The sequence below is a fragment of the Puma concolor genome, chromosome B2 (assembly GCF_028749965.1).
Source record: "Puma concolor isolate L17-30 chromosome B2, mPumCon1.1.hap2, whole genome shotgun sequence".
NCBI classification, from domain to species: domain Eukaryota; kingdom Metazoa; phylum Chordata; class Mammalia; order Carnivora; family Felidae; genus Puma; species Puma concolor.
Genome location: NC_141671.1, coordinates 38,323,473 through 38,349,088, shown reverse-complemented (window position 1 = coordinate 38,349,088; position 25,616 = coordinate 38,323,473). Strand labels below are relative to the sequence as shown.

The following is a 25,616-nucleotide window of genomic DNA, read 5'->3' as shown; positions in this document are numbered from 1 at the left end:
TTTTAAGGCATTCTGCATGTAACCCAATTTCGTTTGATGGAGTTTGTTTTTCCTTCTCCATTTGCTGCCTAGAAATGTGTGCTTCATTATCTCCTGCAGAGTTGGAGTTGGTGGGGGGGGGGAGGGGGGAGAGAGCTGGAGACTCAGAGTTCTCCGGGCCTCAAAAGCTCTCAAAAATAAAATAAAATATATTAAATAAAAGTAAAATAAATGACAAGAGCAGCCATCCCAGTGGATTTGCTGTCTCAAACATGTCACACCACACAGCTGTAACTCCTAAGGGGTACTGACTGGACCCCTTCAGTTTCCATTTCACAAGCACGGAGTCAAGGAGAAACCCAAACAGGCAGTGGATAGCACATTAGCACAGACATACACAGGGGTAGATTTTATTCCAGGGCAATGCGGTTTTTATTTGAGAGAAAAGTTTGCATTTATCATGCCCCTTTCAGGATACAACAAATTAATACTTTGTTTTGGATTTTTAGAAAAATTTAAACCTTCCGATGCTCTAACATGAAGGTAGGGCTTTATCTACATAAAATGATTATAATGGAATATGATTGCCTGGGATAAAATGCATTACGTTAGAATTGTCTTTTCGAATATTGATATAAGGAAACACACACACACACACACACACACACACACACACACACACACGTGATTGTAGAGTATCAACTTTTTAATTTAAAAAGAGTAATCAAGCAATTACCAGGGAGAAAAGACACAAAGCGCCAGGCCTCTCAATAGCACTGGCTGGGTACATGGCTCAGGTGCCCTCAATAAGTGGAAGTGAATTTACTTGATGTCACACAAAAGAGCCACTCCTCTCAGGATCCAGTGATCTGGGGACAAAACTGTTCGCAGGTACACCACGGTGATGAAGGTCAAGTCAGTACGCCTTGGTTTCTTGTAAATAGGACACACATACAGCTTGGGGTCCTTGGGCGCGATGGAATTAATGGCAAAGATATGCAGCACAGGCAGCTGTGTGAAGAGCACCTTGGGAGTGGATTCTGTAAGCTTTCCATTCCGTCTGTCCCAGGCTGCTCCATCCATGTAGAGCCCATAAATATATACACCTTCCTGGAAGAGTCAAGCACGAGGTAATAGGATTTTTTTTAAAACTTAGGCGCTGTGAGATGGACATTCATTACTGTAATAAAGGTCACCAGTTTAGAAAGAAGACATACACCAGTCTTAAAATGCCACCAGAAGAACAAATTCCACTGGGTGCATTGCGTGAGTAAAATACTGAGCCCCATTTTCTCCTGCGGCCTATCTTGAGGCCATAAGGGCTGTGGAAACATGCCATTATTGCTTATTTGAGCAGAGGGCTAGCCCGCTGGGGACGACAGACTTAGCCAGCAGCACCAAATCACCTGTGCGCAGAGATAAAAGTCTCAGAGAGGCCCGGTCTGTCATGTAGGGTCAGAACAAGGAACAGGATTTGGAGCTGGGGGCCATGCGGGATCTCAGCCTGTGCCAGCCAAGCCAACATGCCGCTCTAACCATCTCAGTCATTCAGTGAGAGTTGTGCAGCCAGGCCCAGAGAGCAGGAGAGTCAGAGCGCCCCCAGAGGCCAGTTGTGGTAGAAGGCGAGCAGACCTGATAGTCAGGGAGGGGGTGTGTTAGTTCAATAGTGGCTGCTTGTCATCCTGTGTCTCTCTTTCACACAAAGGGGCACTGCCCTTGAGGTCTTCACCATTAAATCGGGGAGAAAGACATGAATTGAATACAACACACACTTTTTAGAGAGGCTGTCTGGTGACCAACACTGAGACTAAGTGCAGTGACTTGAGGTGAAAGGCCACCTTGGGCTGGAGTGCTTGAGGGTCTTTGCGGAAGAGACAGCTTTGAAGGGTGGGCTGTTTTTGGAAAGAAAGAGGAGAGAGGGCAGGCATCCAGGTAGGAGCAATATAGTACAAAGATAGGTAGGATGGGTAGGAAAGCCCAGGCGTTTTATTTAGCAGAGAGTTTAATGGTCATAAAATAAGTTAGGGCTTGACCGTGGAAGGCTACAGATGTCAAACTGAAGAGTTTGAACTTTACGTTATAGGCCATGGGGAGCCATAGAACACATATTCAGTAAGAAAAGAAAGGCTAAAGGGAATCACGGGAAACTCTAAAAATCATGTAAGCCTGTAAGATATATCTAGGTAGAAGATGGTAACCATTTTTCCTTTCCAATGAGGAGCAGCTAAGGGGAAGCAAATGTAGACTTATTATAAGAGAGAGTGAAATTAATTGCCAAGTGTTTCCTGGAATCCCCCTCATGCGACCCAAGCGTATGAGGACCATATTTTGGGGACCAAAACCTAAAGTACATGGTTTGACAGTAAAATGGGCAATCCCAGAAAATCAGGACATATGTATGATTACCATCATTGGTAGTGACAATTACTACATGAACGATATAAAATTTAGATACCATCCGACGGTAAACTGTATCCCTTCTAGGTTCCTTTTAATCTCAGAACTTTGCAATAGTGTCACCCAAAAATTCATGTCCACTTAGGATCTCAGAATGTGACCATTTGGAAGTAGGGCCTTTTCAGATCTAATTAGTTCAGGTCATACTGAATTAAGGTGGGCTCTAAACCCAATATGACTGGTGTTCTTGTAAGAAGAGGAGGGGATACCCAGAGGTACACATAGGGAAGAAGGCCATGTGATAATGGAGGCAGAGACTGAAGTGTTACCACTATCAGCCAAGGGATACCAAGGACTGCCTGCAACCATCAGAAGCTGAGAGAGAGACATGGGACAGATTCCCTCCCCCCACCCCCCGCAGAGCCTTTGGAAGAAAGCAACTCTGCCAACACCTTGATTTCAGACCTCTGGCCACCCAAACTCTGAGGAAATAAACTGCTGTTGTTTTAAGCCACTCAATTTGTGGTACTTTGTTGCAACAGCCTTAGGAAACACATACATATCTCAGTACTGCTCTAACAAATACCTACAAATGTGGACATGACTTTGGAATTGCATGATGAGAAAACGCCGAAAGAATCTGGAAGGGCATGATTGAAATAGCTTAGGTCTACTTGAATGGAGAGATCGCTGGTGGAAATATACTGGTGTGCTTCTGGTGAGATGGCAGACAGAGCGAGGACAGGCATTGGACGCTAGAAGGAGGCAACCCTTGCTGTAAAGTGGCAGAAAGGGCCAGAATTTGGAATTCATCTGGTCCAGGCTTCTTCTTTGGCAATTGAGGGAGTGAAAGTCACAGAGGAAGGGAAAACGGGGCTAAGATTTATTGAGTACCTATGTGGGGTCCTAAATGATTCCATTGAATTGGCACAACCATCTTTCATGAGGTTGAATTACTGGCCTTATGTCACAGAGGAAGAAGTTGAGGTCAAAAAATTAAAGAACTTGCCCAAGTTCACAGAGCGGGTAAGTGCCAAGCAGTGGCTCTCAATGGCGTCTGCTTACCTCGGGGCCCCTGCTCTTCTCCCCTCCAGGGGTCCCTCCACCAAGGGGTCCCGCAGCTAGTGGGGGCACTGCTGGAACTGGCCCAGAGCTCAGGACTGCGAATACCATTGGTCTCTACTGCCCTCCACACTCGTCCAGTCTGTGAGCAGCCCACAGCTGCAGCAGGAGACGTGTGGAAAACCCTTTTTTAGCAGACACAAGTGTAACTTGTCATTGTAAAGAAAGGCTGTCTGGGGAGTTCCAGTGCTTGGCATTAATTCCTGCCCCAGCAAATGGAGGAGGTTTCAGCATCAAAGTCTCCTGGTTACGACCGAGGAAACCCCACCTACAAAGCTGAGGTTCAATCTCAACTCCTCTTGGGTGGGCATGCATTTGGAGGTTGATACGCAGCTACCACTTGGAGCTCGCTGAATGAATTTACTAAGGGCTTCTGTATGCACTATTTCATCCTCCAGGCCAATGGAGGGACAGAGACTGTGGCCAAATGATTGTACCCATGGAAAAAAACACGCCCACCTTTCTGAGGAGAGGGAAGTTGGCAGTTTTAGGAACGTGGCCCTTGACCTGGTTGTGCATAGCATACGTGTTGGCTGGGGGGAGGCAGCCTGTCAGGCATGAGGAGATGGACTGGGGGGTGCGATATGCCAGACCGGGACCCCCACCTTGTCCCCTCTTTGAGTGGTGAATGTTCTGTTTCAGGCATACTGCATCTCAACAGGTCTTAACCAAGGGACTCATCGGTCAGTTTTAAGCAGAATGTGAACTTGCAACACTGGTTCCAGAACTGCCCCTGCTATTTGCCCAGTGGTGCCTACCACGGGGGGTGATATGATCTCCTCCTTGGTCTGCCGCAGAACTTCGTTGTGGATGGTCACAGAGTCCAGGGCCCAGCCTTTGTGGGCTCGGGTCACTTCCTGCCTCATTGCTGTGAGGAAGCCTTAAAGAAAAGAAAAAAGATAATGCCGATGCCTTAGATCAGTCCACTCGAGAAACAAGAAAGGAAGAAGCTCCAAGTGTTAGCTGCTTATCAACCTCCAAATGCGTGCCCACCCAAGAGGAGCTGAGATTGAACCTGAGGGGCACATTTCTTTCTGTGTTTTGTTTCTATGGGGACCTGCAATGAGCTAAGTATTCCTTGCTGGCTGACAGCAGGAAAGCAGCACCCTTTCTGCCTCAGAGAGAGCTTTGGTTTGAAACTCTCATGGGGTTTCAACCACTCAAGTGTCTAAAGATTGTAATCCAGGCCTAGCTCCTCGTCTCTATTTGAAATCACACTGCTTAGGAACAAGACTGGAATGGCAAATATTCTGCGATCAGCATTCCAACTAAAACTAGAATCAAACCATTATCAAGCTTCTATTTGCTATAATGGAACAATTTCATTTTGTCTAAGGAAACAAGGCATAATGCCAAAATAGAAAACCCAACTTTCAATTTGATCAAACAAAGCAATCACACCGGAAAGGAAATCTATGTGTTTTAATGTGCATAATACGGTTATTTTTAAGGCAATACAAGGTTACACATATTGTGGCCTTTCTTTAAACTTAATACAATATTTGCAAACCATGCCATTCAATTCAACAGGAGAAGCCTTTCTTGGAGAGCAGCAATTAATGTTAGAAACTACACCCTAAACTTCAAATGGACTTCAAAACCTTAAGAAGATTTTATCTGTGACCTCTATATTACGTTTGGCTCCCATGTTAATAGTGAAAATCATGAATAAATTTTGGAATATGTTATGTCCCCCACCCCTACTCCCAGTCAGATCTGAGGATTATTATGCACCAGCATGTGAGAATATTGTATCAAGTTTGGGAACAGAGGGAAGAGAAGAAGTTGCAAGACATAATAACAGGCACTGAGTTACTACCCCTTGAAGCTGGAAAGAAAAACTAGGCCCTAGCTTGGCTTAATGAGGCAGTCCAGTTCTTCCAGTTTCCAAGTCCCTTCCTGGTAACTGAATTAGACACTTGGGGAGGCCCACATTCATTCATTCATTCATTCATTCATTCATTCGTTAAGTCTCTCAGGAGTAGTTCCCGCGTGCCAGGCACAGCTCTTGGTGGGATGACCACAAAGATGAATAGGCCATCCATGGACCCTGCATTAAAGGAGCTCAGTCTAGAAGAAATGTGGAGGAAGGCAAGGCATATAACACAGTGTTGTTATGAGCAGAGGTGTAAAAATAAACCACTCGGGAAGACAGCTCAAGGCAGGCTGAATCAAGAGGATGAAGTTGAAGGTGACTCTTGTAAGGTATGTAGGAGTTTACCAAATGGGACAATTCCAGTTAGAGGAATAGCATGTGCAAAAGCATGGGGATCTAGGCTAAAGGTGAGGCCTTTGTGCAGATACCACATCTGGCCTAACCCAAGCTGTCCCGTCACCACACAAAGCAGGCTACCACCGTCAAGGGATTAAAGAAGCTAAGTACACATAAGAAAGCCCTCAGTGACCAGACAGTGATCTGGAGTCACATTCCAAAGGTCATGATGTGTGAGACTAGGCAAAACTACGTGGCATTGAATGGCAGTTCCATCTCCCATATAACCTCAAACAGCAGGGAATGTTGGTAGAAAGGAAAACTGGAATATTAAAGCAGCAGATTAAATTAAAGATAAAACCACCTTGGTCCAGTGGGCTAAAGCACTGTCCCAGGCTTTAATGCATTTGAATGATCAACCAGTAGGGCCTGCTTCCCCATATGCCAGACTGGGGATGCTTGCCAAAGTACCCAATACCATAAAGGTAGGGAAGTTGCAGGAAACAGCCATTGTCCCCACTCTCGTTGTGAGTCAACATGCTATGCTGCTGAGAACACCAAGCCTCACCACACCTGGGAAAGGAGTTATCTACTGGAAATTGCAATGGGATGTCCTTCTGGGATGGCTGAGTTACTTCACACCCCTGGGTGAGGGGGAACTACTCAATCTTCACTGGGATCCCACTGTCCTGCTGCAGGCCAGACTGTTGAGATGCAGTATGCCTGAAACAGAACATTCACCACTCAAAGAGGGGACAAGGTGGGGGTCCCGGTCTGGCATATCGCACCCCCCAGTCCATCTTCTCATGCCTGACAGGCTGCCTCCCCCCAGCCAACACGTATGCTATGCACAACCAGGTCAAGGGCCACGTTCCTAAAACTGCCAACTTCCCTCTCCTCAGAAAGGTGGGTGTATTTTTTTCCACAGGTACAATCATTTGGCCACAGTCTCTGTCCCTCCATTGGCCTGGAGGATGTTATAGGACACACAGAAGCTCTTAGTAAATTCATTCAGCAAGCCTTGAATGATAGCCAACAGAGCCTGTCCTTACCAAACACTGAAATGTCTCTAATGAGAAAAACTGTCTTCCAAAATAGGATGGCCTTGGACATTACTACTGCCTCACAGGGAGGTATCTCTGCCATTATCCAAATAGAATGTTGCTCATTCCTGATGAGTCTGCTAACGTATCATCTTTATTAAATCACATGAAGACACCAGTGAATGCCCTGAGTGATCCAGCTCCCAACCTAAGGAACTTAATAAATCAGTGGTTAGAATCACGGAGCTATCAGTGGAAAAAGCTGTGACTAACTTTGGGGATCATTGTCTTAATCTGTGTTTTCTCTTGCATGTGTCCATTCTGTTGGCGTGGTATCTCCCTCCTATGCAGCCAGATGGCTACCGAAAGAGCCAGCTTCATGCTAGTGAAACCCCTTGCTGACTGCTCAGGTCCCATTGCAGAAGAGGGGGAAGGTCATCAAGAGGACACAGCCACCAGCTGATCTGTGAGCTGCACTTGGGCAATTGGAGCCTCCTCATTCCCTCCCCTGTCCTTGAAATGTGTGTTCCACTTGCCCTTCCTGCTTCCAGAAGCTGCCCTAAGGACATAGCCTTGAGATAGTGATGTATTGTTGAGGCCATCTGGATGGTATACATGGCTGAACTCAGTTAAGTCCTCTATATAAACTTTTAACGTTTGGCTGGTGGGTACAGAGATCTATTTGGCTTCTGGCCACCCAAGATAAACCTTTTATGTAAGTGTCCTTACTTATAAAACCTTCCACCTACCAATCTGAATGGCCTGCGTCTTTCTTCCGTCTCTCCCTGCTCTCTGCATATGGGGGCTGGTTTCAGATTACACCTTCAAAGCTCCCCAGGAAGGTGCAAACCAACGGTGACCACAATAATAAAATCCAATTCTTTCTTGTAAATCCCTCCATGAATGTCATTTTCATAATTCAACACTAAGCGAGCATCCATGTGGCGTATTAGACACTGTGTATCCAAGTAGAGTAGTTGGATTTCAATTGACCCTATTATGCAATATTTTAAAATTCATCCCTGATCTATGAACCTACCAGGTCACAATGCACAATACATGAATCTTGGTCTCAACCGTCCATCGGCACAAATTGAATAATTGAAATTTTCTATAACATTTTAAATTCCAACTAAATTGCAAATTTAACCTCTCTTCATATGGCACTCCAGACAATGACATAGGTAGGTGCCAGATGATGAATGACTGGGGTTCTCTCTTATGTAACACACCTGCTTTGAAGATTTCAGCCATTATTGAAGAGCTCTGAAAACCTCCAGTGCAATTAGGGAGAGACCATCTCCTATCTCCTGCCTACTAGGGGATATGCATGATGTTGTCTAGTTTACTTCAATAGTATGCCTCCTAATGCTTGGGTAGCACTTTTAGTATGCCAGTAGGTAGAATCTAGAACACAGATTACCTTGAACTGTTAAGAAAGGAAAATGTTAAAGAAATATATCTGAGGCCTGAGAGTGGAGGGCAGTGAACTGTTCTATGGGTAATTCCCACCCAGAGAACATGGAGAAGATAACATAGTTTTTCAAGTCTTGATAGTTTTGTTTTGGCTTCCTAAAAAGAAAAACATGATCTTGTGGAATTCTAATTGCAGTAAATCCACTGAAATGTTCACTATTGAATTTAAAACAATGAATGGCCACCTTTCTTGTAGACTAATATCAAGGCTAATGGAATCAAAATCTTTGTTTTCTGAAGCCTGTATAATTTTATTTTTCTTTTTAAAACATTTTTATGTTTGTTTATTTATTTTGAGAGAGATAGCATGCATGGAGTAGGGGCAAAGAGAGAGGGAGAGAGAATTCCAAGCAGGCTCTGCGCTGACACAGTGCAGAGTCGGATACGGGGCTCAAACTCACAAACTGTGAGAGCATGACCTGAGCTGAAATCAAGAGTCGGTCACTTAACTGACTGAGCCACTCAGGTGCCCCTGAAGCCTGTATAATTTTAAAAGACTATTGACATATTTTTCTTTATAAAAACTTGAAAAGCTTTTGTCTTGGCCCCAATTTAGTTTTAATAATTCTTAAACCAAATTTCAACCATCAGTGGTAGAAAAGTGATTCATACTTTCATATGTTTGAATTGAGAAACAAAAAGTTGGGGGAAGTCTTCACCAATAATAACCTTTTGTTCTTCATGATATTTAACCACCCACATGGAAATGGGTGATTTGACTATTCAAACATCTGAGTTGCATGTGTTCTAAATGAGGTGTTTAAAAAAATTTTTTTCACCTTCAAACTCATACAGCACAATGAAATCTTAAAAGACTTGTCAAGTTTTTCTTTAAAATTTTCACTTTCAAGCTAGTGTTGTACTTTAGAAACTCAGGTCTAAAATAACATGTGTTGTGTCTTAATTCCTATAATAGTAGTAACCCAACATTTCAGCAAACTAATTACTGTTGTTTGACTTGTGCAATCAGTCAGCCTAAGGAAAGCTGTAGAGTTCTTTAAGTATCATTTCAAACATGGCCTGAGAAGAGACTAAAGAAATAACTAATCAGGAAGGTTGCTTGTCTCAATTTGATAAGGAGGAGGTTAGTATTCTGTAATGATGCTCCTATCGGCCATTTTTTTTTTCTTTAATAAATGAACCGGTCTTTATGTAACGGGCCTTAGGTTGGGCAGTATTTCCTGTCTTATTAGTTACCAAGCCTCCCAGTAGCATCTTCAAAGATGAGGAGAAATGATGTTCCTGCTGCAAGCGTATGACAGGCAGTTTTTCCCCCAAATGAGAAGCAAACAGAGTTCATTAGTAAGTTAAATAAAGGTCAGAAATCGTTAAACAAAGATGAGGCTGATCCACCCGGTTGAATAAAAATGCACCAGGCACCTCTCCTGATGCTTTGCTAGATGCTGTAAGGTGGGGGATCTTAAACTTGGCTGCAAGTTAGAAATATCTGGGAAGTCTTATAACTCCTGATTCCCATGTCACAACCCAGATCAGTAAAATCAGAATCTAGAGGTGGGACCCTGGCATTGGCATTGTTTCAAGGCAGGGCTTCTCAAACTTTAATGTTCTTAGGTATCAGCTGGGAAAGGAGCTTTTATTAACATGCAGGTTATGATTCAGTAGGTAGGTCAAGGGTAGGGGCCTGAGATTCTCCCTTTCTATCAAGCTCCCAAGTAGTACTGATGTTGTTGGCTGGTGGACCACATACTGGGTAGTCTAAGGCCTAGTTTACACATTAGAATGACCAAGGGAGCTTTTAAGAAAACTAACTGTCCAGACTCTAGAGGCCTCATCACCAGAGGTTCTGATATAATTGGTCTGGAGACCCAGGCATTACTATGTATTAAAAGTTTCGCAGGAGATTCTATTGTACAGGTAGGGCTGAGAAATACTGCTATGTAAAAAGATCCACACAGCAGGCCACTGAGAGGTCACTGACCCAGATTTGTTTTAAGAACAAATTTGACAAGTAGTAACAGAAATGCCCCATGTACAAGCAAAATATTAGGAAGGCTGTCAGTTGTATGAGCGGACTCCTTCCACAGTCCCTTGAGACATACATGCTCTCTGTGATGTTGTTAATCCAGGACAGAGTTGGCTTCAACAGAACCTGAGTATAAGTGGGAAAGCTGGGGCTACTTCTGCGGTCCCCTAAACCCACCATGTTTTATGTGCCAAAATGTAATTCCTTGAGCTGCTCTACCTTCTCTGAGTGCTACTTTATGCTTCCTTTCCCTTGCCCCAATCAAACCTTTCCATTTTTCCCTCTAGAGTGGTTCTATGGTCAACCAACTCTTCACAGAACATTCTCTCCATCTTCTTCCCCTTACTGGAGCCCTACTCAACTCTAAAGACACAGTCCTTCCCAATTGTTCCTCCATCCTTTATGAGAATCTCTGCTGCTTTGACAAACACACCCTCAGGCCACATGCTCCTCCCCTCTCCAAATACTATCTGCCTCCATTCACTGAGCATCCTCGATCATCTGGGCCTCTTCAGCATCCATTTAGCATCTTGACCTCTCCATTCCCTGACCTTATCATTTCTGGAGACCTCCTGAACTCCACCTTTTCTTCCCTTCTTTCCCAGGTAGTCTAGATTCATTCTTGTCATCACTTGCCCAGGCAAAACTCCAATCCTACATGAATCCAAATGTCCCCCTTCCTATACCTATTCCAGGCTGCTGAATAATACTCAGACCACCACATCATTGCCACTTTCCTCGACAGGATTCTCAAAGCCACCCACGAATCTTTCCCTGTCTCCCTCAGTAGCCCAATTTCTCAAACTTCTGCCCCCTCCTTAAGTCTCTCCTCCAACACCTTCCTGCTCCTGAGATCACTTCATGTCCTTCTTCAAGGAGAAAATAGAAAGCATCAGATAAGAACTCCCTTATCTCTTTGCCATCAAACTGACAAACTCACTTGCATCTACACTCATTCCTCCCTACAATGTGTGTGGTGTCCTTCCACCTTCTCAGAGTGCATCTCTCCTCTTGGAAGCCATCCCCTCTTTGCTTCTTTTATCTCTGTCTGTTATCTTTGTGTGCACTCTCTCTCTGTCTGTCTCTCACTCTCCTTCTATCTCTCTCTACTGGCTTCTTCCCAACCATATTTGAATAGACTCAAGCCTCTCCTATCATTATAAGAAGGAAAAAGGAAATCCTTTCTTCTTACAACCACTCCCCCAACTTGCTTTTCCTCTTCAAAGCCAACTTGCTTGAGACAATTATCCTTCTGTCTCTCCATTTCCTGTGGTCCTACTCACTCACCTTGAAGTCTGACTCCTCCACCTCCCCATCCACCTCACTGACACTTCTTTTGCCAACAATCTCCTTGTTGATAAAGCCATCTGACCACGTTTGGTCCTATCTTACTTGATTTCTGGCAGCTTCTGTCACTACTTCCTACTTTCCCCTCTTGTCTTCTACCACAACTATGCTTTCTTGGCTTCCCTCTTCAAAGCTGTTTGGATATGAAAGGACCATTCACAAGGATTGGGTGATCTGGAGGATGGTGATACATAAGCAAATGTACAGAATCTTGATGAGGATGGTTTAGGAGGAAGATGACCAGATGGCAGTACTGATGAGGTTCACAGGAGTATGGAATACTCTACATTCACAGTTGGAAGTGAAGAATCAGAATCTCAAACAAGGACTTTGGATGAGTCAGTCATATGTGCAGATAAACAGTTGCATCTGTAAGAACGGTTGACATCATCCATGTAGGTACCAGGGCCAAGGGCAGAACTTGCTTGAGAAGAGCCTACAAAAGTGGGCTAAGAAGCAGTCCTAGAAGAGACAGGAGGAGAACCAAGGAAGGTGATGGACGAAAGCCAAGGTGTTAAAGAGTTTCCAGAATTGGCATCCTAGTATAGTTAGGGGGAATGAAGGTGGCAAGAAGGTCACTAGGTTTGGTAGCCTTGGAGACAGCAGTGATGAGGCTGGCCAGATTACAAGGGATTGGACACTTGGTAAGGAAGATAACGATGTGCAGAAACTAGAATTATAAGAGATGTGTATAAGGATTATGACTGAAGCCAGGTACATCTAAGCCCCTGTGACATGAAGGCAAGGAAGATGGGTTGTTACTCATTTTGGAGGCATTTTAAGGTGTCCACAGTCGTCCTATCATTCTGTGGTTTGAGGATAGAGCAGGTGAGTGCTATCACTCAGAGGTTTAGAACCCTGAGGTCCATTCACCTGGCTTCCCTCAGACATTAGGGGAAGCTCTGGTTCGGCACACAGTAGCCTTGGGGAATGATTATGAGTGTTGTGGGATTAGAAGAAATCTCCCAGTTCCTTCTAATCCTAAAATTCTATTAAACCTTGGTGCACTTTTCCACCCAACAAACGTCAGGCTTTTTATAAGACAAACATCCAGAAAGTGCTGCTAGTTGATGATGTTGCCCTGAAAACAAATACATCAGCAAGAGGTTATAGATAATTTTTACTATAAAAAAAGATAACAGGACAAAAAATACCTATCCCCTTGCTTTAGCAAAATCCTCTCTAACAGAAAATCTTGATTTGTACTATGTATAACTTGTCACTGATATCTCCTTTGTCAGACTGACACGGATTGTTGAGACACTGAGAAAAAAAGCAGAAAACCTAACAGAAGTTGGCATCCAAATGGCATCAGGCTCCAGGTGGAGTTAAACATTTGTAAAATAACGATACTACATGATTCAATCTAAGATAGAGGTGTGAGGCCTGAAGAACATGTTCAGCCTCTGCATCAGCAGTACCTGTGAATCATACCTAACAACAAATGACAAAGCATGGCTATCAATTAAGAGGTTTTGAAAGGCAGTCAATCCCTACTTGAAGCCAGGCTCATTACAACTTATTTTCTACACCTACGACACAGGCGCGCGCGCGCGCGCACACACACACACACACACACACACAAATTAGAATCTAAATCATATGTACATGATACTCTGAAAATGCACACCTGTGGGAACAAGAGACAGAACAATTCCTTCAAGAACCCTGAGAAGGACAATCTTTTTTTTTTTTTTTAATGTTTTTATTTATTTTTGAGACAGAGAGAGACACAGCGTGAGCAGGGGAGCAGCAGAGGGAGAGGGAGATACAGAATCCGAAGTAGGCTCCAGGCTCTGAGCTGTCAGCACAGAGCCCGACGCGGGGCTCAAACTCACGGAGTGTGAGATCATGACCTGAGCTGAAGTCGGACGCCCAACCAACTGAGCCACCCAGGTGCCCCCTGAGAAGGACAATCTTAAACAATATGTGAACATGTGTATCAACAATTGCTGGAGTACTAAGGTCCTCTTGGACCTGAGTAATCACTGGGGTGCAAATTCCTGCACTACCAAAAGTTGAGCCATTGAACAAATATTATAGGGTCATGGGTACAGAGAGCTTAACCACTTTTTTTAAATATTTATTTATTTTTGAGAGAGAGAGAGAGAAAGAGAGTGGGGGCGGGGAGATAGAGAGAGAGAGAAAGGGAGAGAAGATCATGTGTGAGTGAGGGAGGGGCAGAGAGAGGGAGACAGAAGATCCAAAGCAGGCTCCACGCTGTGAGCATAGAGCTCAACGCAGGGATCGAACCCACTAACTATGAGATCATGCCCTGAGCTGAATTCAAGAGTCAGCTGCTTAACCAAATGATCCACCCAGGCACTCCTGCCTGACCATTTTAATAATCAAGGCTAACTGCCATATAGGTGAGCTCATCAACTACTACAAGAAATTATTGTGAAGGGGACTGAAAATACCATTCCATGGTGGCTGACTCAGCCTCTTCGAGTATGACTGACAAAATATCAGACCACCATAAGGCAATGGAGCAGTGCTACAAACAGCATTCAGCTCAGACACAGGCTGGGGGGCACACAAGGCTATCACCTGTCCTTGTGGCAGCATGGGCCTTGAAGACACTTAGGCCTGAGGAGCAATCTTTAGAGGCGCCACGGGAAACACACGTCTGACAGTACTGGATGCCATATTACATTATAAGAACACAAAACTAAATGGTTATATGTGAAATTTTATTTTCAAATATTTCATAGCCTATGTGATTTTGACTCTACGTATTTGTAATAAAACTATGGTCTTGTTGCAAAGTGAATTATGTTTTACTTCAACTTTTTTTTTTATTAAAAAAAAACCCCATTTATTAAATATCTTGAGCCAAAGAAAGAAATTTCATTGAAGAGGACTGGGTTAGAAGATATAAAACCCAGGAGATATAGTCATGCAAAGAATCAATTATTGTCAAATAGTGATCAGAGAAGCTTCCAATTGGAAGGCGCTTTATCTGCTTGCACACTGCCTATGAACATGTATGAAATTGCTGTAATCTTTGTGATGTCCAGATTTGGTCAGGTGATATGGAACAGAAAGTAATTTTTCTCTCATGTCAAGAAAAGGAAAAGGAAGCAGAAAAGTGATTAGTGTGCAGGGAAAGCTGACCTCTACTATGCTACACCACAAATAAAAAGCAATCATAGACAAGACAAGGGTATATGTCTATGTACATGTGCATAAAGGTAGCATGCTTGAATCCAGGCCTTTCCAAGACATGAGAGCCATGAGAGAAAGAATCAGAGTTTAAGCTGAAAACAGAAATTAAGGAAAGAGAAAGGATTAGTATTACTAACAAATAATGACAAGAAAACTGAAATGTACATCTGCATTTGAATTTTTTTAAACGTTCTGGCTTGTGACATTTCTTAACAAACAGTAACAATTACAGATTAGTTCCCATTAATACTTTGCCATTTTAAGTCATATTTCTAATGAAAAAAAAAAAAAACCAGTCATGGAAAGAGACTGTGTGTTGTGATATACAACTTAATTTGTCTGTGTCTATGGAAGGCCAGGGATGAACCAACCCCATTACCTTGGTTCTTGAATATCAAAAATGCACTTAATGACCTTACATCCTTTTGAAAATCACTGATCTTTACCCCTCTCCCAAATTCCAAGTCTGCCAACACACCTCTCCACCTGGATGTCCCACCAGCACTAGCTGACAAATCCAGTGCTTCTTGCTTTCCTCTCAGCCAGTCCCTCTTCCAACGCTCCCTGCCTTATACCAGGCCTTTAGCCTCAGCCGTTGTCTCTCTCTATTCTCTCAAAGACCCCCCATTTAGGGTGCGTGGGTGGCTCAGTCAGTTGAGCTCCTGACCCTTGACTTTGGCTCAGGTCATGATCCTAGGGTCGTGGGATTGAGCCCCACACTGGGCTCTGTGCTGAGCATGGAGCCTGCTTAGGATCCTCTCTCTCTCTCCCCCTTTGTCCCTTTTTCCTGCTGTCTCTCTCTAAAATAAATAAATAAATAAATAAATAAATAAATAAATAAATAAATAATGAAAAAAGTCCCCCATTTAGTCACCCCATCAGATCTGTCCCTTCCTCTTCACCTAGTTAAGGTCCCAGGCTCTCTCCCTTGGACTCGGTAAGAGTCTCATTGCTCAGAAGCTTCATACTCCAGTCTACTCTCTACCTTCTCCTGGGATTATCTTTTGATCTTTGATCTTTGATCAAATTGGATCAAAGACCCAATTTGATCCTGAATTGGGACTTCCAATTGCCTTTATGATGTGGCCTAAACTCCCCCAGGAGACTCCACATGCCAGCCTCACTGCCCCCCACCTCTGCTCCCCTCTCTGAACTCAGGCCATGCTGCTGTCCTTCTTTCCCTGGAGATGCCTTGTCTTTGCTCAAGTCTCTGACTGGAATGCCCCTTTCTCAAGTCCCTGCAAATTCTACCCCATTTTTCCTGTATAAAGCTCTTCTGGAGCCTTGCCTTGGCAGAATTCATCTTCCTGTCCTCTGTACTACTATGGCACTTAGCTCTCACTCGGGTGAAGCACTTATCACATTATGTTAAAGTTGCTGATGGGTCTGTCTTACCAATCAGATTATGAAGCTCCTTTAGGGCATGAATTGGGTCTCAAATGTCTCTCTATTGAAAGCACCTAGCAGAGGGGCTAGCAAATGGAAGGTGGTTAGACAATCCTAATTAAGTTAAGTGCTATTTCTTCAGGCCCTCAAGCCAGGAATTACCTGGTGACAACTCACTCAAATTGAGGGCTGGTAAGGAGGAAAGAGACACTCATAAGTAGACACATGAAATCCGAGAACCATAATAAAAATGTTTCCTCCCCAAATTCAATGGAAAATCTGGGAGAAAAATAGATAAGTGAAATCTGGGAGCTGTCCTTTACAAATATAAAGCCTACTGACACAGTAATATACTATGTATAGTTTTGTAAGCTCATAAAAACAGGCATGGTTAGTGTTTTAAATTTAGAAAATGTTAAGATACTTAAAAATGCATGAAGTGAATTAATGTATGCACACAGGGGACAATTAAAGGTATACTATTTGTTGAAGTATTATTTATACAAAGAAAACTGCATAAATAAGTGTACAGCATGACGAATTTTCACCAAGAGAATACAGCCATGTAACCAACATCCAGATCAAGAAATGGAACATTCCTAGGCCCCCAGAAGCCCCCTTGCGCCCTTTTGCAATCACTGCCCTCTCCCTCAAGGGCAACCACTAGCCTGACTTTTAACACCATGGATCTGTTTTGCCTGTTTTGATTCTTTGTGTAAATGGAATTATACAGTATACATACATCACAATGTATACAGTATAACAAATTGCAATGTGTTCTGTTTGACTTCCTTCACTTGAGATTATTTTATGAGATTCAACCATATTGTGAGTAGCAATAATACCTCTTAAATTTGTATGTGTAAATTAAATTGTATTACAAGTGGACCTATAAGATGCTGAACTGTAAGGAATCCAACATTACTTTATTTTGGCCAAGAATTACTTGAAGTAGCTATGAAACTAGAAGTCAACCTCAAGAAAAAAAATCTGCAAACACCACAAATACATGAAGGTTAAATAACATGCAACTAAATAATGAATGGGGGGGGTGTCTCTCCACCAAGAAGACCTAACAACTGTAAATATTTATGCCCCCAAATTGTAAACACCCAGATATATATGTCATTTAAAAACAAATATAAAGAAACTCATTGATAATAGTACAATAATAGTAAGGGACTTTAACACCCCCACTTAACAACAATGGACAGATCATCTAAGCAGAAAATCAACAAGGAAACAATGGCTTTGAATGACACACTGGATCAGATGGACTTAATAGATATATTCAGAGCATTTCATCCTAATACAGCCGAATACACATTCTTTTTGAGTTAACATGGAACATTCTCCAAAACAGATCACATACTGGGTCACAAACCAGCTCTCAACAAGTACAAAAAGACTGAGATCACACCATGTGTATTTTCAGAACAACAATGCTATGAAACTTGAAGTTAATCATAAGAAAAAAATGTGGAAAGACCACAAATACATAGATATTAAAGAACATCCTACTAAATAATGGATGAGTTAACCAGGAAATTAAAGAAGAAATTTAAAAGTATATGGAAATAAATGAAAATGGAAACATGACAGTCCCAAACCTTGAGATGCAGCAAAGACAGTCATAAGAGGGAAGTATATAGCCATCAGGCCTACCTGATGCAAGAAAAGTCTCAAATACACAACCTAAACTTACACCTAAATGAGCTAGAAAAGAAATAGCAAATAAAGCCTAAAGCCAGAAGGGAAATAATAAATATTAGAACAGAAATGAATGATATAGAAACAAGCAAAAACAACAACAACAACAACAACAAAAACACAGTAGAACAGATCAACAAAGCTAAGAGCTGATTCTTTGAAAGAATTAGTAAAATTGATAACCCCGTAACCAGACTTATTAAAAAAAAAAAAAGACCAAAATAAATAAAATCACGGATGAAAGTGGACAGATCACAACCAACACCACAGAAATACAATCATAAGAGAATATTATCAAAAATTGTATGCCAACAAACTGGGCAATCTGGAAGAAATGGGAAAATTCCTGGAAACATACAAACTACTAAAAGTAAAACAGAAGAAATAGAAAATGTGAACAGACCCATAACTAGCAAAGAAATTGAATCAGTAATCAAAAATCTCCCAACAAACAAAAGTCCAGGGCCAGATGGCTTCCCAGGGGAATTATATCAGCCCTTTAAAGAAGAGTTATACCTATTCTTCTCAAACTGATCCAAAAAATAGAAATGGGAGGAAAACTTCCAAACTCATTCTATGAAGCCAGATTACCTTGATTCCAAAAACAGACAAAGACCCCACTAAAAAGGAGAATTACAGGCCAATATCCCTGATTAACACGAATGCAAAAATTCTCAACAAGATACTAGCAAATCAAATTCCACAGTACATTAAAAGAATTATTCACCACGATCAAGTGGGATTTATTCCTGGGCTGCAGGAGTGGTCCAATATTCACAAATCAATCAGTGTGATACACCACATAATAAAAGAAAGGATAAGAACCATATTATCACTTCAATAGATACAGAAAAGGCATTTGACAAAGTACAACATCCATTCATTTTAAAAACCCTCCACAAAGTACGTTTAGAGGGAACATACCTCAACATAATAAAGGCCATATATAAAAAAACAAACAAACCATAGCTAATATCATCTTTAATGGAGAAAAACTGAAAGCTTTTCCTCTATAGTCAGAAACAAGACAGGGATGTCCACCCTCACCACATTTATTCAACATAGTACTAGAAGTCCTAGCCACAGCAATCAGACAACAAAAAGAAACAAAAGGCATCCAAATCAGCAAGGAAGAAGTCAAACTTTCACTATTTGCAGATGACATGATACTCTATATAGAAAACCCTAAAGACTCCACCAAAAAAACCTGCTAGAACGTATACATGAATTCAGTAAAGTTGCAGGATGCAAAACCAACATACAGAAATATGTTGCATTTCTATACACCAATAACGAAGCAGTAGAAAGATAAGGAATCAATCCATTTATAATTACACCAAAACCATAAGATATGTAGGAATAAACCTAACCAAACAAGAAAAAGACCTGTACTCTGAATACTATAAAACATTGATGAATAAAATTTAAGATGACAGAAAAAAAATGGAAAGACATTCCATGATCATGATCATGGATTGGAAGAACAAATATTGTTAAAATGTCTATAGTACCGAAAGCAATCTACATATTTAATTCAATCCCTTTCAAAGTACCAACAGAATTTTTCACAGAGCTAGAACAAGCAGTCCTAAAATTTGTATGGAACCACAAGACCCCAAATAGCCAAAGCCAATGTTGAAAAAGAAAAGCAAAGCTTGAAGCATCATAATTCCAGACTTTAAGTTATATTACAAACCTGTAGTGATCAACACAGTATGGTACTGGAACAAAAATAGATACCTATATCAACAGAACAGAATAGAAAACCCAGAAATGAACCCATAATTACATGGCCAATTAATCTTCGACAAAGCAGTAAAGAATATTCAGTGGGGAAAAGACAGTCTTTTTGACAAATGGTGTTGGGAAAACTGGACAGCAACATGCAAAAGAATGAAACTGGGCCACTTTCTTACACCATACACAAAAATAAATTAAAAATGGATTAAAGACCTAAATGTGAGACCTGAAACCATAAAAATCCTAGAAGAGAACACAGGTAGTAACCTCTTTGACATCAACCATAGCAACTTCCTTCTAGATATGATTCCTGAGGTAAGGGGAACAAAAGCAAAAATAAACTATTGGGACTGCAAAAAAAAAAAAGCTTCTGCAAACTATCAGGCAACCTAAAGAATGGGAGAAGATATTTGCAAATGACATATCTGATAAAGGATTAGTATCCAGAATCTATAGAGAACTTCAACTCAACACCCCTAAAATGAATAATCCAATTAAAAATTGGGCAGAGGGCCTGAATAGACATTTTTCCAAAGAAGAAATATAGGTGGCCAACAGACACCTGAAAAGATGCTCAACATTACTCACCGTCAGAGAAAAGCAAATCAAGACTACAATGAGATATCACCTCACACCTGTCAGAAAGGCTAAACTCAACAACACAAGAAACAACAGGTGTTGGTGAGGGTGTGGAGAAAGGGAAACTGTCTTGCACTGTTGGGAATGCAAACTTGTACCACCATTGTGGAAAACAGTATGGAGGTTCATCAAAAAGTTAAAAATAGAACTACCCTATGAGCCAGCAATGGCACTACTAGATATTTACCCAAAGGATACAAAAATACTGATTCAAAGGGACACACTTGCACCCCAATGTTTATAGCAACATTATCTACAATAGCCAAATTATGGAAGCAGCCCACGTGCCCATCAACTGATGAATGGATAGAGAAGTTATGGTATATGTATACACAATGTAATATTACTCAGCCATCAAAAGGAATGAAATATTGCCATTTGCAACAACATGGATAAGGCCAGAGAGTATCATGTTAAGCGAAATAAGTCAGCCAAAGAAAGACCAATACTATATGCTCTCACTCATATGTGGATTTTAATAAACAAAACAAATGAGCAAAGGAAAAAGGGAGAGGCAAATCAAAAAACAAACTCTTAACTATAGAGAATAAACTGATGGTTATTAGAGGGGAGGATGGTGGGGGGGATGGATGAAATAGGTGATGGGGATTAAGAAGGGCACTTGTGATGAGCGGCAGGTGATATATGGAAGTGTGGAATCACTATACTGTACACCTGAAACTCATATTACACTGTATGTTAACTAACTGGAATTTAAATAAAACTTTAAAAAATAAGAATTACTTGAAGTAAAATTATCCGTATTGTAGTAAGGCAAAAAGTTGTTGTGTCTCTGAACTTTATGAATTCAATGAACTCCACAAATTTCTAAATCCAAAACACTAACTTTAACCATAGTGGGTTTTATGAGCTTACCAAATTATGCACAATTTATTATGTCAATAGACATCTGGTTAGTAACTTAGTAAAAAATACTTAGTAAGGGGCGCCTGGATGGCGCAGTCGGTTAAGCGTCCGACTTCAGCCAGGTCACGATCTCGCGGTCCGTGAGTTCGAGCCCCGCGTCAGGCTCTGGGCTGATGGCTCGGAGCCTGGAGCCTGTTTCCGATTCTGTGTCTCCCTCTCTCTCTGCCCCTCCCCCGTTCATGCTCTGTCTCTCTCTGTCCCAAAAATAAATAAAAAAAAAACGTTGAAAAAAAAATTAAAAAAAAAATACTTAGTAAGAATTTCTAGAGTGAAGGAAGAAATGCAGCAGAATCACAAAGCACTTTTTCAGGGGATAAAAAACTGAGAGGGGGCCGAGTCTAGAAGTCCACTAAATGCCACATGATCAGTTTTGATATCAGTCTAATTTCCTGCAACCTAGAAAAATTTTTGCATGTTTTGGTGCTTCATGTTTGACATTTTCATAAAACATTTAAAACTAAGATCTGAATAAAACTTTACTATTTCACATGTCCTGACCACAGGCTTGCTGAAGTAGGTGAGAAGAAAAATGGAAGGTTTGCCTCCATATTGTGGAAGCAATGGTAGAATGAATTTCAGACTGAATTTGCAGAACAATTACAGAAGGATCATCTGTGTTCCCCAGCCTTTGAAAGCCTATGCCCAGAACTTAGCAAGCTGTACCTCTGTATTGCTATATATCATACATATTCATCCCACAGTGCAACTACCCTCACCTTCCAACTTTACCTGCTCTCCTATGAGCACATACCTTGCGGATTAAAGAAACCAGTCATCCAAAATACATTGGGCCTCCCCTCAAATATCCAAGTAGAAAACTGAGCGTTTCTTTCCAGAAGTTCAGTGAACCAGAAGCCCAGTGTGGATGAATCCCAGGACACTCTTTTCCAGATCTGAGGTATGCGAGCATCATACATGTTGTCCAGGGCGTCTCTCAAATTCTGAAAAAGGTAAAGTTAAAATATAAGAACAAGAGAAATCAGCAGAAGAGGGAAATGACAATTGAGATAATAGCTCACCTCACTCATAATGATTGTTCCCTCAATGGCCAATTTTAGATCACTCAAGCTACTGCGAAGTATTGAGATGACTCTTTGCATTCTGTCAATTTCTTGTCTCAGAAATATGTTCATTGAATTAAGATGTCCCATCTTGATCAAACGAGCCTTCACCTTAAAAAAAAAAAAGCATACAAGAAATGAATTTCTAAATTTCTTTTATCATCTGTTATTTCTCTTCCAATGATCTCTCCTTTCTCTGTTCTTTTTCTTCCTCTGGATATATCTCTACCAAATGGATTCTAAAATATCTTTTGCAGAACCAAACTTGCCATTAAATTCCCCATTTTCTGGGCCTCAAAAACTACTGTTCAACTAAAATGATTTTTATTTCCTATTGATTGTACTTAGTTGATAATTGGAAATGTACTTTAAAAAGCTGAAATAGAATTGTACCTTTTTTCCCTTTTAAATGATTAAGTACTAAGTGTCAGTTAAATATTCCTTTGCAATCTAACCTTTATAAGAGTACAGTTTGGAATATTTTTTTCATAATGCTTACAGAGTTGTTATTAGAAATGTCACAGAAAGTTAATACGGACAAAATCTTTACAGAGCAGTTACCAATGAACAATTGGCTGCAGTGTCCTAAGATCATTGTTGCCTTGGCCAGGGCGACTAAAGAGAGCCTTTCCTAATCTAATCAATGAAAATATTTGACTTCATGGGAGAGCCATTAAGCACCTGTCATTTGTTATTTTTGGGGTATATCATTTATTGACCATTTTGAAGAGATCAATATAAAAGCATCTGGTTGTGGGAATAATAAAATATAACAATTATTGGAAAATAAGCCAATATACATACACATTTCAATTTAGTGTCCTATGCCCAAGAAAAGATTGACTGTGAGTCCTGGCAAGAGCTCATATAGAGATCTGAACTTTCTGCTGGCCACTATCAAAGAGATGCAAGTCCATGAGGGGTAAGGATAGGCACATGGAGTGGGAGAGAATTTAGACTGATGTACCAGTCTGCAGAATCACCAGAAAGCCATTCAACTGTAGGTTCTCTGCTGGAGATGCCCACCGCCCCATCCTGAGTCATGGAATGTTAGAGACGATGGCCTTCAAGTTCATCTGTTCCATCCTTCTCATTTTACATGCTAGGTTTGCTAGCATGGTGCTAAAGTGTCCCACTGAGCAATGGACACTTCTGCTTTCCTGCAGTTGGGCCACTTCTAGTGGGTGAAGGATGAAAAGGGGAAGCACAAACTCAGGCAAGCAGTGATATAAAAAGGAAGAGCCTGGGTGGGAATATCTGGGCAGGCAGAGCGAATGATATAAATCCCAGTCAAACATGCCAGTGGAGGTCCCTAACCCACTCACCATACCAACCTTCAGGTATTCTCTCAAATTCCTGGTTCTAGAACTTTACATTTTTGCAGGCTCCACTGCCTCATTCTCAGCTCAGGCCCTTCAGCCTCCAGTGGCTGAAGAGCATATATATCACCCCCTTTAAATCACAACTACTGTGTAGAAATTCACACTGAAGGAGAAAGGAAATTATGGAAATACTTTTGCAACCCCCATATGTGGGAAATTAAGCCCAGGTATTGGCTACAACGTCAAATCAACAGGCCAGGTAGGTATTTTTTAGTATGCTAACAGCCTCAAACAAATTGCCTTACCCTACTTACCGTTTTAAAGGAGAAACTTCTTTTGCAATAGAGTCAAGCTTAGGAAAAACTTAACTCTTGAAAATATAATTTTAGTACTGATTTTATTTTGAGTATGGTTATTGTTCCAGCTCCAAATTATCTTTTTACTAATAAGATGAAGGATTTGCTGCAGTCTTACATAGGATTTTCATTATATTTCTGGGACCAAGTAGTCTCTTCTTCAGTAATGTGGCTCCATTTTTACTATGAAAGTCAATAGTATAATTATATTTCAATTTATAAAATTCACTTTACAGCCACATTTTCAAGAACAAATCTCTCTCTTCAGTAAAATAAAGGACACTAAAAGTAAGTGATCTTGAAAGAGGAAGCAGTTTTAGATGCCTCAGTACAAACTCCTTCCCATTTAGCAACCCACCTAATGACATCCCTCACACTCAGTTCCTGCTAGGATGTTGCCAGCACAGAGAACTCGGAGGAATGGCCCCAACCAAACCTGGACACCTCAAATTATCCCAAGATCTTAGAAGCCTCCTCTGGTATACCAGCCTGTGGTCTAGGCATCTAGAGTGAGTTTTATTTCACTTCCACATGCCAGTTTTTAAAATCTCTGAAGGCAGGTTTTATGCCCCATCTGCCTTCTGAAGATCACTTACAATGGACCGTTGAAAGTATATTGTATCCATTAAAAAAATATTTCCTTCCCTTACTATATCTGTCTCTATGTGAAGCAACTGATTTCAGTATCTTGGCCAAATGTCTTGGTACTTATCTACATAATGGAAACAAAAACTGTTTTAAGAGTGAAGAAAATGTTTTGTTTTGTTTTGTTTTGTTTTGTTTTGTTTTAGTTTTGGGGGTACTCACTGCAGTGGGAAGCCTGTAGCTCAAGGATCCTAAGTGTTCCCAGCTGACAAGTTCATTTTTCCCAGACTTGAGGAAGCAGGACAGAGTAGACACAAGACCACAGTTACACTAGCACTAGGGCATTAGCCTCTCACTTCTTGGTTGAAGAGCTAAATTTGACTCAGCCCCATCTGGGGCTCAGGTGAGGCTCTGCCCACCAGCAGTGAGGAGAGGACACTGAGAACAGCAGAGAGGAGACCCTGGATGGCCACAGGACACAACCCTGTCTTCTTGCAGGAAGAAGACCAAGTTGGAGGACTTTTCACAGAACTTTCAACCACCCAGAAATCTCACTATAGTTAAAGAGACTTTTTTTTTTTAGATCAGCAGTTCTCAAAGTGTGGCCTGGGACCCCTGAAGGCCCTGAGATCCTTTTGGGGGTCCACAAAGTTAAAACTATTTTCATAGTAATACTAGGATATCACTTGACTTTTTGACTCTTCTTCTCTCAGGAGTATACAGTGAAGGTTTCCAGGGCTACAGGACATGTAGTATCACAACCATGTGGATATGAAAATCCACCTGCCTTCTATTAAATGAGACATTAGAGAGATTTGCAAAAATGTAAAACAATACCATTATTCTCAATGAGTATTTTTATCTTGGAAAACATAATTTTTTTTTCATGTTTATTTATTTTGAGAGAGAGAGAGAGAGAGAGAGAGAGAGAGAAAGCATGAGCATGGGAAGGGCAGACAGAGAGGGAGAGAGAGAATCGTAACAGGCACCGCACTATCAGCACAGAGCCCTATGTGGGGCTTGAACCCACGAACCAGGAGATCATGACCTCAGCGGAAATCAAGAGTCAGATGCTTAACCGACTGAACCACCCAGGCTCCCCCATACTTACTTTTTAATAAAAATGTTATTTATGTTACCATGTAATGGGGTTTATTACTCT

The 25,616-nt window shown here is 41.4% G+C and overlaps 1 protein-coding gene across 5 annotated transcripts in view; it reads right to left on the bottom strand.

Moving 5' to 3' along the window:
- Positions 1-383: 383 nt before the first annotated feature.
- DNAH8 (dynein axonemal heavy chain 8) overlaps positions 384-25,616 on the bottom strand; it is a 347,525-nt gene continuing 322,292 nt past the window's right edge. For all 5 annotated transcript variants that reach the window (XM_086706753.1, XM_086706756.1, XM_086706755.1 and 2 more), the window contains 4 exons: positions 22,150-22,302; positions 21,882-22,071; positions 4,257-4,378; positions 384-1,089 (listed from right to left, as the gene is read on the bottom strand). In XM_086706753.1, the coding sequence (XP_086562879.1) occupies positions 802-1,089; positions 4,257-4,378; positions 21,882-22,071; positions 22,150-22,302 (753 nt within the window). In that variant the 3' untranslated portion in view covers positions 384-801. The remainder of the gene's footprint in view (positions 1,090-4,256; positions 4,379-21,881; positions 22,072-22,149; positions 22,303-25,616) is intronic.